This window comes from Podarcis melisellensis (assembly GCF_964234715.1).
Source record: "Podarcis melisellensis genome assembly, chromosome: 5".
Lineage (NCBI taxonomy): Eukaryota > Metazoa > Chordata > Lepidosauria > Squamata > Lacertidae > Podarcis > Podarcis melisellensis.
In genome coordinates this window covers 81,335,795-81,350,078 of record NC_138537.1, presented here as the reverse complement: position 1 = coordinate 81,350,078, position 14,284 = coordinate 81,335,795, and the positions used below count along the sequence as shown (strand labels likewise).

The following is a 14,284-nucleotide window of genomic DNA, read 5'->3' as shown; positions in this document are numbered from 1 at the left end:
CACATGTCAGTCCTTTCTTGACCAATAGATGGTAAGGGCCTCTTTCCACTCTTTGCCTAATAACATAAAGACTGCAGTTCGCATATTTACAACACACAAAACATGCTCTTTCCTGTTGTCCTTTCATCCTTCCCAGTAAAATGGTTGAGGGATTCAATTGAATCATATATCGCACTATATCTCTGATACTGCTTCTGATGTCTGACCAATATTTTTTGACCTGAGGGCGTTCCTGCCAGATGTGAGCTAATATGCTTCTTCCTCTGTTAACTCTCCAGCATTTATTTGACAGATCTGAAGACATACTTGCTATTCATACTGGTTTGTAATACTGTCTATACAATATTTTATAGAAATTCTCCATTGATGCAACACCTGCCAGATGTTTGTTTGTTTCGCACATACATATTTCCACTTGTCTTCCGTTATTGCAATATTCAATTATCTTCCCCAGTTTCATTTTACAGAGTCTTTTGGATTAGTTGGGTCCGACAGTATTTTGTATATTTTAGACAGCAGCCCTTTGTCTTTCTCTAGTATGATAGCTTTTCAGAAAGTGCTAATGCCTCTCTGCATTTATTTCTGAATGTAGAGTGATATCCAGCATTACTTATACTCATCCATTAAAATCACTGAACTTAAGTCATGAATTTCAATTGGTCTCTTCTGAATATATATTTATTATTTATTAACTTTTCATACTGCCCTTCATGCAAAGATCTCAGGGTGGTTCACATTATAAGAACATAGTAGAAGATCATAAGAACAGCGTAAATCATATAATTAATAAATCACCAGTAAAATAGTTACAATGTTAGCAAACCAGCAACTAAGAAAACAAGCTAAAGATTGTAATTACAGCATAAATCGGGTCCTCCCTTAAAGAGGGCATGTGTTGTGGTGAGACCTGGCAACCAAACCCTGTGTTGTGGGTGGGTAAGATTGGATAGCCACAACACCCAATTGGTAGGTCCCTTGATGCTGGGTTTAATCAGGCCAATGGGATGCAAGCTAAACGAATTGAGGGACCTATATATACCTATGCACGTGACCCAGAGCTTCCTCTTTCGGTGCATGCATCGGAACACCCGCCCACCTCTCCCTATATTTAGAGCTGTGCGCTTGACCTTGCTATGCCATCGTGTGTCGTCTGTCATTGGGGCAGGGGCACGGCAGGAATTTTCCCCACTTGGCTGATTGGCTGGTGCCATTTGGGTTTTGACTGCCACATAGCAAATCATCACAACATATAAGGTTGCGGATAGGCTCTGGTTCATGTGATAGGGATGGGAGGAACGCTCTCGCCATCCCTATGTTAGGGGTATTCTGTTAAAGGAATCCAGGGACCTGATGGTTTGATCAACCCCTGTGAGGGGGTTGTGCCCATGCCTGAGTCCAGGAGGGCATTTGGGTGGCAGAGATAGCCTGTTCCCGGCTTTCCGCTTATCCAGGTGTTCACCCTAGGCTGACCTCTGCGGGTGCCCTGGGTCAGTGCTACCTGCAACAGTGCAGGGAGCTAGTCGAACCAGAGCCTATACAACCAGTCACTTGTTGTGATCAATAAAGCTGTGGCCTAAATTCTGCCAAAAACCAAACCAAAATTTGAGTCTTGTCTGAATTTATTTAAGGGGGAGGCTTAAAGTTCTGAACGTGCAAGTCCTATTATATGATTAACAAACCAATAAGGAAATTATAATCTATAAAACAATATTAACAATATGGCAACAAAAAAATAAATAAGCTAAATGCTATTAAGTTCGTACACACACTCCCCTCTGTACACACTTCTGAATATGACCCACTTGGATATCAACAATCGTTCCTAATTTAAAGTACTGAAACAATGGTAGCTGAGCATTGGGATTTTGTGGTTTAACCGATCATGTGATAAGATTATATTCCTAAAAAATAAAAACTTTGAACTTGGTAATGCTGCCTCTTGTTCAGTTATTGAAGTCTAATTCTTTGTTTTCTGAGCTCTAGTTCCATTTGTTACTGGTACTAACAAAGGGATATCTGACCTGTACATAACCCAAATCTTAGGTATTATTATTTTTGGATCCTGCTCAAATACACTGATCCTGAAAGCTTCCCCATATCCATTCTGATAGTGGTATATCTACCTTTACTAGTTTTATGATTCAAGCTGGTGTACCCTGGTATATTAAAAAAGCCCCACTGAGCTAGTGCTATCAATGTCCAAACAGGATAAGACACTGTTATATTTGGTGTTTCTATCCCACCTTATTATAGGGTTGCTATGCTTCAAACAGTAAAAATCCGGACAGAAAAGTTGTTGAGCTTTCTTTGGCAAAGTTGTTGAGCTTTTTTACATTTTTGTGCTTTTTTTTAAAAAAATGCTTTTCAGATCCATACATTTCACTTTTACAGTCATTTGAACATTTCAAGACTTGACTTCTTTCCCCCTCTTTCTGCGTTTCCTTAAATTAATTTTTAATATTTCTGCATATCCAAATTAACTTAATTTGCTCATTTATTCACCTACTTTAAATATGTACTCTTATAAACACAGGTTATTGCAGTAATCTTGTCAATGTTATTATCTGTTTACAGTTTGTTTGTAAATATTCAGTAAACCATTTCCATTATTTAATATTAAAAAAAGTTTATCTTGATTTCTTATTTTTCTGGTAAGTTTCGCCACTTCTGCATATTCCATAAGTTTTTTGTATCCATTCTTCCTTTGCTGGGACTTCTGCTTCTTTCCATTTTGGGGAGAGTAACGTCCTTGCTGCTGTAGTAGCATACATGAAGAAGTTTCTATACAGTTTAGGGACTTGTGCTTTCTGAGCAAAATTGCAAAAAACCAATAATTGCATTTTTGAGCTATTTTTTATGGAAAATCAGCAAAAATAGCATGGGCTACCATACATCCATATTTTCCTGGACATTTTTAACAATTTCCATCCAGACACTGCTGCCGACTGCAGTATTCCCTACATTAGTTCTTATTCACCAGGCCTTACAAATACTTCCAAATCAGACCTGGCTTTTTGCTTGGCCAACAGCCAGACTTTGTATAGTACCGACATCTTGTTCTGCCTGACTGCTCTTCTGCCTGCTCCTTCTTCACATCCTTGCTCTGATACATGCTATGGTTATTTCTAGTTTGGAATACTGCAATGCACTCTACATGGGGCTGTTACCAAAAAGGAGCAATGCAGCAGCGAGCAGCAGCTTCTTTAGCTGGCTGGAAAGCCAAACAGGATGTTGATGTTTGTGACTGTTACCGTGGGAAGAAAGGGGCAGTCCATTCACTGTACTGAGCACCGGATGTTAGCTCAGTGTGTCATCTGACCTGTACTGGAAGTACATGGGTGGAGTCTATTCCCTCTGCTGTTAATGTTAAGAGAGTGCAGACATGTTTCTCTGTACTGCTGCAAAAGACAGAAATAAAGGCATGTAAATACATTTCTGTCTGTCTCTTTCCCCTCCCTGGGGATAGCAGGGAGGAGAGTGAAGGAGTGGTGTGTTCTTCTCACGTTTGAGAAGGATCGCCGATAGAGAGACCTCGCCTGTTTCCTGCCGGGAGTCGCAGACGGGGAGGTCAACAAGGAAATCAGCCGGGTGCCTGAAGAGTGGCACATTCCTCTGACGAAGCCTGATTCCAACAGGGGCTACCTCTGAAGGTGACTTGGAAACTACAACTTATCCAGAATGCGGCAGCAAGACTGGTGACTGGGAGAGGCCACCAGGACCAAGTAACACTGGTCCTGAATGACCTACACTTCTGGGGGACCACAGGTTCTCCAGCAGTGCACCAGAAAGTGAACATCCATGTCAATGTGTTGACATCTCCTTTTTCGTTTAGTGAGCTGGGGAGAGATGAACTTTGTCTCTGATTAAACTTTGAAGGGAACATACAAACCAGGCTTATATTAGAATGCTGGTATAAATGCCAGCCTGTTGTCTTTGTCCATGGAGACAGCATCTTAAAAAGGAGAGACATCACCTTGCCAACAAAGGTCCGTATAGTTAAAGCTATGGTTTTCCCAGTAGTGATGTATGGAAGTGAGAACTGGACCATAAAGAAGGCTGATCGCTGAAGAATTGATACTCTTGAATTATGGTCCTGGAGGAAACTCTTGAGAGTCCCATGGACTGCAAGGAGATCAAACCTATCCATTCTGAAGGAAATCAGCCCTGAGTGCTCACTGGAAGGACAGATCCTGAAGCTGAGGCTCCAATACTTTAGCCACCTCCTGAGAAGAGAAGTCTCCCTGGGAAAGACCCTGATGCTGGGAAAGATGGAGGGCACAAGGAGAAGGGGACGACAGAGGACGAGATGGTTGGACAGTGTTCTTGAAGCTACCAGCATGAGTCTGACCAAAATGCGGGAGGCAGTGGAAGACAGGAGTGCCTGGCGTGCTCTGGTCCATGGGGTCACGAAGAGTCGGACACGACTAAAGGACTAAACGACAACAGCAATAAATGCCGGCAAAAAGCCGGTTGTAAAAAGCTCTGTTCTATTTCCACGAGAAAACTAGCACAGCTCCCCACTTAATTGCTGTGTCCCTGATTCAGAGGGAAAGCTAGAAGTCATCTCGCAAGCAGAGGTGGATGATTCTGACACTGACCACAATGTTCATACCTAGAGGGAGAATATGCTTCAGTGGCGGAGAGGAGAACAACAGCAAAATTTATCTCTGTCACTCGCAATTAGAGAAGCTTGACTGAAAATCCTTGGACTGGGATGCTGCTTTATGTCCGGTCATCACACGTCATTTAACACATTATGTCCCAACTTTCCAACCTTAAAAGAAAATTCCAGGCACAATTCTGCTGGAGTTATGTAGGCTGAATGTTTTCAAGTGGAAAGTTCAGCAAATACATATATTTCGTGCAATGAAAACAATGAGACTGGAAATTGCTTCCCTTTAGCTAGATTGTGCCCAATTTTTCAATAAAAAAAGGTTAATCTTTAATATTGAGGACAATCAACATCCATGTTTCATGGACCAATGTGTTTTGCTGCAAAACCGAACTTATTCTGAATGGTTGAGCTCTATAATACAGTTGGGACCATCAAGCAAGAAGGGATGTACAGTTACAGAACACACACCCTGAATTATAATCTAACCAACAACACCCTGCGATAATGAATTCAGATGGTGAATGCCACCCTCCCCAAAATATCAAAATTTGCAACCCTTCTCCAAGCAGCCCATCAAGAACTGATCATGTGCAGTGGTCAAAAAGAACTATGAAACATTTAGTAAGAAGCTGTATAGACACCATGCATTTAAAGCATGGACCTCAAGAATCCTAGGAATGGTAGTTTATGAAGTGTGCTGATAGCGCTGCAAGGAATAAATTACAGTTCCCAGGATTCTTTGGGCATCATATAACCAACATGCTTGCTTCTATTTAATGCATGAAGGGGTTAAGACCATAGAGTAAGTTGTCCTGCCAGGCGTAGCTAAGTCACACACCCTCACCGTGGGAGGAACAGTTTCCAAACTCTTTGTTCTCCCACTTTCCCACCATGTGAACCAACCAGTAAGGCTGTCTGTGTTGGTTGCTCCAAGCCCAGACTGCATGGTTTTAGCAAGCCATCTTTGTGTTTCTATGCAAATAATTTAGAAACTCTTACCATTTTTGAAACTAAGTTATACTGCCTGTCTTTTTGGCTACTGTATGGAAAAGCACACCAATCTGACCTTTGAAGAGTTCTTCTCTTTCCACGCTAAGTGAAGTGGAAAACTTTGGAAGAAACTTAGAAGGGAATATTTTAAAGCCCTATCAGTCTATATTCCCATGCTTTACTTTGCTCTATGTTTTGTAATCTTAAATCTCTGGTGGGTCTCTCTCAACAAAAAAGTGAATCAAGTCCCCCCAAACGTGAATCAAGTCATCCAGGGAATTCTGCTTTTATTCTTTAACTAAAACTACTAAAAACCAACAAAATGGCCCCACAAGGACTATTGCTCTCTAACTTCCAGAATTGATGGGAAGTCAAGGGTGCTAGATGGCGGGGAGAGAACGGTGGAGTTGGCCTGCTAGAGCTTTTAATGCAGGGGGGGGGACCGTTTTTCTATGAAGGATTACTTATTCATGGGAAACATCAATTTCACTGTAGCTTATTTAACATTTAGTAAGGCCACTGGGTGCTGGATCTGCCTTGCTCCATTGATGCCGCATGTTAGCATGCAAACTACTTTTGACCTGTGCACCTAGTTTCTTCTCAGAGCAACCCTGTGAAGCAGAAAGAACAGTGCTCCCCCCCAAAAAAAATGTTTAGGGGTACTCTCATTTTCCTACTCATATTGAAATATTGCCCCTCAATGAGGCCAAACTTAGATTCACAAAATGTTTAAGGGTATGCTTCCCCCTGCGCCCCCCCGAAAAAGCACTGAGTAAGAGCATTGGGACACGTGGGAAATGGATGTTTGGAGCCAATGCAGACCCTAAACAATTTTTTCCAATACTTGCAGATGTGTAGATGCTGCTTCTCTTATGGATCCAGCTAATGCAAAGTGGGGAGGAAAACAGCATGTTTACATCTACCCCATCACCATGACCTTCCTCTGTGTGGAGTGACACTGGCATTTGGTGGGAGTGAATTACACTAGTCAACAACAAATTTGTTGTCTGCATTTTTTTCAGTTGATTTAGGACTAATCTGATGCGCTGAATCCCAAAATCACATTGGTTTTGCTCAATCAGGTCAAGTTTTTGAGCTATGGCCAAATGTGTTTCCCCCCCCCCCCATTTTTTACGTTTTTGTTCACATGTACGCTTGTGTGGAGCATTTTAGAAGAAGTTGGGGGGGGGGTAAAATGCCATGTCGAATAATTGTTTTGTTTGGAAATGATTATTTTAATGAGAAGAAGTATTCAGATAGTTCTGGGTGATTATATCGAAAAGAGATCGGTTTGAAGTCATAAAACCTCAAAATCTTCCATAAATTGGTGCAGCAAAGCATAAAGTTGGGGGATCAAAACTAAGTTAATGGGGCAGCCGCCCCACAAAGTATCCTGATCTTCAATCAGCACATCATCCTGTTGCTCATTGTGATGAAATTCCAGTGCCAATCTTCGGAGAACTTCCTGACATTAGTGATGGAGATGCCTCCAGTGTTGAAGGACATGAAGAAGAAGTGGTTCTTGAAGATGATGCTCCACATCCATTTTCCCAAAAGGAGTTGAATGATCTAGTTCATGACCTCAGGTTGTCAAAGGACTCTGCCGAACTGTTGGCATCCAGATTGAAGGGGAAAAAACCTCCTCTCTGACAGTGCTCACATCAGCTTCTTCCGCAACAGGCATCAAGAGTACCTCCGTTTTTTCTCGGAAGAGAAGGACTTGGTGTACTGTGCAGATATTGCGCAGCTTCTGCTCAAGCTTGGAGTGCCACAGTACAAACCCAAAGATTGGAGACTATTCATTGACAGCAGCAAGCGATCACTGAAATGTGTTCTGCTACACAACGGCAACCAGTTTGCCTCTATACCCCTGGCTCACTCGAGTACACTGAAGGAGAACTATGAAGCGGTGAAGTATGTGCTGACTACTAAATGTTTCATAGTTCTTTTTGACCACTGACATGATCAGATGTCAAGGAAATAAACAACTATCTGACTTTTAGAAGACATCTGAAGGCAACCCTGTATTGAAAAAATTTAAATGTCTAATGTTTTACAATTTTTTATGTGCTGTAAGCCACCCAGAGTGGCTGGGAAAACCCAGTCAGATGCATAGGGTATAAATAGCTCCATGCATTTTCTCTTGGGGGTGAAAAGGGTGCATCTCCCTACTTCTGCACACCCCATTTTTGCTTTTAAAAAGCTTGCTGTCCCTTCCCCCATCTGATTGCCTGCTATTGTATCTAATCCAGCTCTCAATCCTGCCATTTTAAATGGTTTTAAGGTGCTCCTGACATCTTTATGTTCGGGTTTTAGTGAGTTCCCATCTGTATGATTCTTGGCTCGCATCGCGGGGTCAAGTCCCAGGCGCCTGCCGTATTTCATGGGCTTTGCAGGTGCTGCCATGCTGGTGGAAACTAGAAACGCCAGCCTTCCCTGGGAAAACCTTTCGAAACAAACCTCGAATATTTTCATTCTTTCCCACCTGCCAAGATGTTTCCGTTCGGGTTGCAGCCAGAAAAACCATTACAGATGAAGATTAGATTAAAAGAAATAGATTTAGAGGCTAACAGGATGCCTTCCTTGGAGAGATCTCGATATTATGCTGTATATATAAAGATTTATGCCTAGTATTTATGTGTGTGTGTGTTTTGCCCATATGGATAGTAAACACTGAAACAGGATGTAGTTTGCGGGAAGGGGAGGAAAAAGGGTATCAGTGAGGGTGGAGAACATCTGGTTTGAGGTGTGTGCGTGTCGAGGGGAATGGGAAGGAGCGGGCACAGAGCTCGAGGGCGCAACCACTTCATTTCTCGCATAGACTCCCTTCAAGTGCGTCAAATGTCTGCATGTAAAGGCTGTCTCTGCAGACACCGAGAACCGTCTGTGCCATTGTTAGATTTCCAGGCTTGTCTACAGATCCGTGAATGAAATGAAGCTGTACTTATACAGTTCCCATTAGAGATGATGAATAGTTCTCTTTCTTTTCGTTTGAGTGGGTGTTGTGGGGAAGCTTGACTGGTTATTACGGACTGTTTCCATGCATGCGCTGAGCCACCCCAGCTTAGGAAGGATAGCAAAGTCTTTATTGACAAAAGAAGCACTTGCGGCAACTCCTGTGTTACTTTGCATGACCCCGCCCCTCCGGGAAGTCCCTGATGTAGAAAAGCTGTGCCAGTTTCTGACTTGATCCCAGAATGTCCCACTATTTCTTAGGATGTCCCTATTTTCATTAAGAGGGACGCGGGTGGCGCTGTGGGTTAAACCACAGAGCCTAGGACTTGCCGATCAGAAGGTCGGTGGTTCGAATCCACGCAACGGGGTGAGCTCCCATTGTTGGGTCCCTGCTCCTGCCAACCTAGCAGTCCGAAAGTATGTCAAAGTGTAAGTAGATAAATAGGTACCACTCTGGCGGAAAGGTAAACGGCATTTCTGTGCACTGCTCTGGTTTGCCAGAAGCGGCTTAGTCATGCTGGCCACATGACCCGGAAGCTGTACGCCGGCTCCCTTGGCCAATAAAGCGAGATGAGCGCCACAACCCCAGAGTTGGCCACGACTGGATCTAATGGTCAGGGGTCCCTTTACCTTTACCTTATTTTCATTGGAGAAATGCTTTGTGCTGGTCCATGGAAATATTGGAGGGTATGCACTTTTAGGCACTAGGCAGCTGTCCCTTAGTCCTCCACCCTGTGGAGTACATGCAGCAACAGGGAGACCTCCCCTCTCTGCCGGCTTATGTACTTTATATACCTTCCCCCACAAGCTGAGACTTCTCCTACACAAAAGTCGACACTGCTCTTCACGTTTCAAGCCCCTCCTGGTTCTAGGGAAAAGTGGGGAAGCTACGGACCCATTCCCCACCTGAGCCATCCCTTCTTCCTCTGCCACATCCTGTGTGCCTCCCTCTGTCTCGGACTGCCCCAACTCTCCCTCCCTCCCCCTGCCCCAACTCTCCCTCCCTCCCCCACCTTTGCAGGCAGTGCCAAACCCCATCAATTACTGGTCCCCTATCCTGGGTCACTCCCCAGTCTCCTGCCTCCACTGCACAGTCTCAGGAGCCCTGTCATAACTTGTGGGCAAGAGTGGGTACCAGTTTCTCTTCTCTGCCCCTTCCCTATCATGCCATTCAGCTATGGTGGCTAAATAGTGAGACTCACCCACCTCAAGTCTATGTAATATATCCTAGCCTAACCTACCTCAATGCATTGTTCTGAGGATAAATTGGGGAAAGGGGGCACACATCATGTATACCACTTTCTTGGGGGGGGGGGAGATAGGATTAGGGATGAATGGACCAGTTTATTTCAAGCCTGTGTCAGTTTTGCATGAATTCATTCATAAATCAATTCTACCATGTTTCTGTATTAACCAGGTAATATGTTAACTTGAAAAACCTACATGAAAATTCACATTTAACTTCCTATTTAATAGCAACGTATGCATTTCTTAATGTATTTTATCCTAATATACACACTTCTAATGCATTTTGGCATTGAGATATATATATATATTTAAGCTGAATACAGTTTTGTAAAATTTAAAGAAACGCAATATCTGAATGATAGTTATGTCCCAGACCAAGAGGTATGAATTTGAGCAGTTTGCTTATCCTCTAACCCTAGCTGGAATGTAAATGTAATAAAATAAAGACATGTGAGATACTGTCCCTGTTTGCCCCCAGTACTATATATTCTTGCTCCGGAGAGATTATCGTTGAACTTAAAAGTACATACTTCTGAGTAAACATGCATAGGATTATGCTGGAAGGGACAGAAAGGAAGATTACAACATTAATTGTGTAAAGAGATTAATGTGGGTGTGTATATCGAGAAAAAGGAAAGAGAATGAAATGTGTACACAAATGTCTGTGTGTGCAAAGAGAAAAAGGAATTAAGGGATAAGTGAGGAAGCTGGTATGGAGGGGAATGACTGCATAAAGGGGAAGGGGAATCTCAATTTGAATGCGCCAAGCACCAAACACATTCATTTTTGCACAGGCTCATTTGTTGATTTCTGCAACCCTTTACTGGCCGAAGGAATGAACTTTAATGCCCGATCTTCAGCGCACATGCATGTGAAATAATGGCAGCATCATGGGGCAGTGTTTTGTATCTGCTTCATCCTTTCCTTGCTCAACACCATTCTCGCTCACTGTCTGATGGTCAGTTCTGCTTCCTACAAGTCAACTTGGCCATTTTCTCTCAAGAGCGCTATTGGACAGAAAGTGGGTGCTGTTTGGCAAGTAAAAGTGACCTGGGGTTGGAGGGGCAGGGGAGAGACATGGAGAAGGAAATCATAAAGGGAACGGTTTACTGGTTTCCATTCGCTGTGTGTTGTACCGAGAGCTGGAAGGAAGGAAGGAAACACAGGGAGGGAGTGACTAGGAATAGGTTGGAAAGCACAGCCTGGGGCAATTAGAGGCAAGTTCCCTCATTGCCATAGCCCTTCTTACAGTCCTTTGCCACATTTCAGGAGTATTACTAGCTGTGAAGGCCACTTCTCTTGTAGTAAAGCAGCAGGTCTTCCTGGTGGGAGTGGCCGGTAGCACCACCAATTCTAAGGGTCACCAACATAGCTGTCAACTTACAGATTTGAAAATAAGGGACCAGCAGCCTCAAAAATAAGGGATCAGTTTGCATAGCCACACACACACAGCCTCCCCCCCTCGCCATGAGATCGTCACCCACCATTTTAGTTAACCAGCTACCAGCTCCTTTCCTTTCCCCCACGAGATCGCCTTTCCTTTCCCTCCACCATGTGCCCCTGCTCCAGACAAACCTTTTCCCCGGCAAGGCTGAGTGGGCCGTCAATGACGTATCCATCCGACTCCGAGCACAGGTATGTTTAACTTCTGAGCCCCTCCAAGCCAAAGGCAGAAAGCCCAGCCAGCAGCCAAACGAAGCCTCAAGCGGTGGTTCCCACAGCGCAGCAACCCGGCAAAGGGGATGCAGCAAGGAAAACCACCGTCACCTCTACGCTGGGAAGCGCGGAGCAAAGGTGAGTCCCCAGGCAACGCGGCCGGGCACAAGGTATGCAAGCTCCAGCCCCCAGTCGTTCTTAGACTCCTTATTGGGTGAGCAACGCAGCCAAGCAACACAGTTGGAGCCTCCCTCCTCCCTGGCCGGCAGGGAGGGAGGGAGAGGAGCTGCTTCCTTTGAAACCTGGGAAATTTACGGGACATCATCAATCTGGGACAGCAGCAGGAAATGGCGCTGGGATAAGGGAGTTTCCCACCAAATAAGGGACGGTTGACAGCTATGGTCACCATCCACTCTATTTATTCATTTGGGGCTTTTATCCTGTGCAGCTTTTTATTCTAGAGACACCATACACATGTGCACACACAACAGAGAGAGGACAGGGGGTGGTGAAGGGCCAGCCCACCTATGAGGCAAGGTGAGGTAACTGCCTCAGGCAGCGTGATTCACTGGGGTAGCAGATTCCAAGGTCAATCTTCCTTCACCACCTTGTTCCCAATTCATTCATGTTCATTTATTATATTTCTATGCAGCTTTTCACTCACATGAGTCACATGTAGCTCTTCCCTCACCCCTTCTTCCCTGGTCCACCTCGGGTGCTAAAATGTCTTGGGCCAGCCCTGCCTTGTTATTTCTAAAAACGTAAGAGCGTCAAGAAGAGTCATGCTGGATCTAGCTAGTAGCCCATCTAGTCCAGCTTCCTGTTTGCACAGTGGCCAACCAGATGTGTGTGGGGAGCCCACAAGCAGGACCTAGGCCCAAGAATGCTCCCCCTTCTCTGGTTTCCAGAAACTGGCATTCAGAAGCATACAGTCTCCAACAGTGGAGGTAGAACATAGCAATCAGGCTGAGTAGCCACTGGCTATGCAAAGAACACCTTGAAATAATTATAAATCTCCACTAAAGGTAAGAGTGAATTTCATTGGGGGGGGGGGCGATAATTATTTCTCTTTTCAAAGCATTATAACAGAGAGGACCTTGGAAGGTATTGCTGAAACAAAAAAAAAAGATGTAAAAAAAAATCCCCTCTGCCAATTTTCACAGCATTCATCCTGTGGACTTCATTTTTTAATTGTTTTCCTGTGTTTGTTTATTAGTTTTGGAATTAAACTCTGCCATGGCGACATCTCAACTCAGTTGCTCCCTCTGCCTATGGGGCTCATGGAAATTTTGGCAGAAGTATGTTAACATCTGTTCCTTTTATTTGGCTGTAAAAAAAGAAAGAAAGTTGGAGGAGGGGAGACAGACTGCTGTTGAGGGACTCACTTTGGAGAACAATTTCACTTTGTCATGCAGCAATTATTTGTTATGAGTTTTGAATACTTTCCTGATTGAATAAGGTTTTATTTGTGTTTCTATATTTAAAAGAGAGAGAAGAGAAGAGAAAGATAGAGGAATTACTCTGGGAGTCAGTTCTGTAAGATGATAGGAGGGAAAGATCAGCTGAATGCCTTAATTGCAATTCTTTACAGTGCCAAGTCCAACCTTACCCATTAGGGATGCTCTGCACACCACATGCCATTATTCTGCACCGTCTCCTGAGCATGATCCAGTGTTGCCACTGCCCCTTCCTCCTTACTTTTAAAAAGAGCACTCTGCAGCACCAACTCGTCTCAGAGCATTCACTGCCCCCTTTCTCATTACTTACCCAGCATGCTACAGATATCGCCTCTGGTAGACCGGCACTTTCAATCTTCTTGGCTACTGTCAGGTCCAGGGGATGAAGAAAAACAAGTTGTTGCTGCTGCTAGGCAACTGCAGAGCCCACAGCATCCAGCAACTTCCCATTGTTGATGATTGGAGGATGAGTCCTGAGGTTGCCTAGCAACAGCAATATGCTTCCCCCTGCTCAGGCAGGGCAAGGTGGCCATTGTGCAGAGAAAGAGCAGCAATCTCTTTGTAGGATCAATCGAGTCAAGAAATGCCAGTTGCTCTAGTTTCTATTATATGTATCTATTGTGGCCTTAGTCATGGTGCCTAAGTTCAGAAATTGGGGGGGGGGCATCATAAAGTTTGAGGTCGAAGTTTGCTTCTCAACTAATTATGAGCAAAGACCAAACCCCAAGGAAGTTCAAGCGTAACTTGTAATCAACTGGTGGATACCACAACCCCCTTCCATTTCCGCTTGGCAATGGCAGCAGTCTAGACACCGAGGATTCTGGGAGATGTTGTTTTCTGGGTATCTGATGGCCATATTGAGGATTCATGTCCCTTGTGTCTCCGTATTTCCTTACACCCTGGGGCATTGATGTTGTAGCAACATTCCAAACATCAGGGAAGGAGGGAAGAATGGAAGTCTCTCTGATACTGCTATTCCTGCCACTGCTAGGTAAGTTTTGGGAAAGGGAGGGGAGCAACAACAGGGCAGGGGACCACAGCCAGCTAGAAGGGGCATTTGGAAACCACTTGGTTGGATACTTGCATTGACAACGAAACTCACAAAAATGATGGAGCATGAGATAATAAAATGACAGTCTCATCATTGTAGGTGCAACAGTATCCACATTTTAGAACTGGGCTTGGGGGCTTGTTTTCGAATTTTGGTGGGGAATAATTCATTTTAACAAAGTCAAGATGGAAGAACTTTGGCCATTGCCATTACATGATGAACACCAGATTCTGGGGTTGGGAAGCTCAGATTTAGGGGTCAAATGCAGCCCTCTGAAACTCTCTTTCCTCTGGACTCTCCTCAGCCACAGCC

The 14,284-nt window shown here is 44.1% G+C and overlaps 1 protein-coding gene across 3 annotated transcripts in view; it reads right to left on the bottom strand.

The window, feature by feature from the left end:
* LOC309371160 (uncharacterized protein) overlaps nucleotides 1–13,335 on the bottom strand; it is a 44,348-nt gene extending 31,013 nt beyond the window's left edge. The window contains exons 1-3 of one of the 3 annotated variants that reach the window (XR_014168835.1): nucleotides 13,232–13,335; nucleotides 12,129–12,217; nucleotides 10,255–10,858 (exon numbers count right to left, since the gene is read on the bottom strand). Coding sequence is in view for 1 of the 3 variants with exons in the window: in XM_081913837.1 (XP_081769963.1) it covers nucleotides 13,232–13,238 (7 nt within the window). In the remaining 2 variants the exon portion in view is untranslated. Of the gene's footprint in view, nucleotides 1–10,254; nucleotides 10,859–12,128; nucleotides 12,218–13,231 lie in introns of those variants that run through there. The other 2 variants (XR_014168834.1, XM_081913837.1) reach the window with 2 other exon arrangements.
* Between the last annotated feature and the right edge of the window lie 949 nt (nucleotides 13,336–14,284).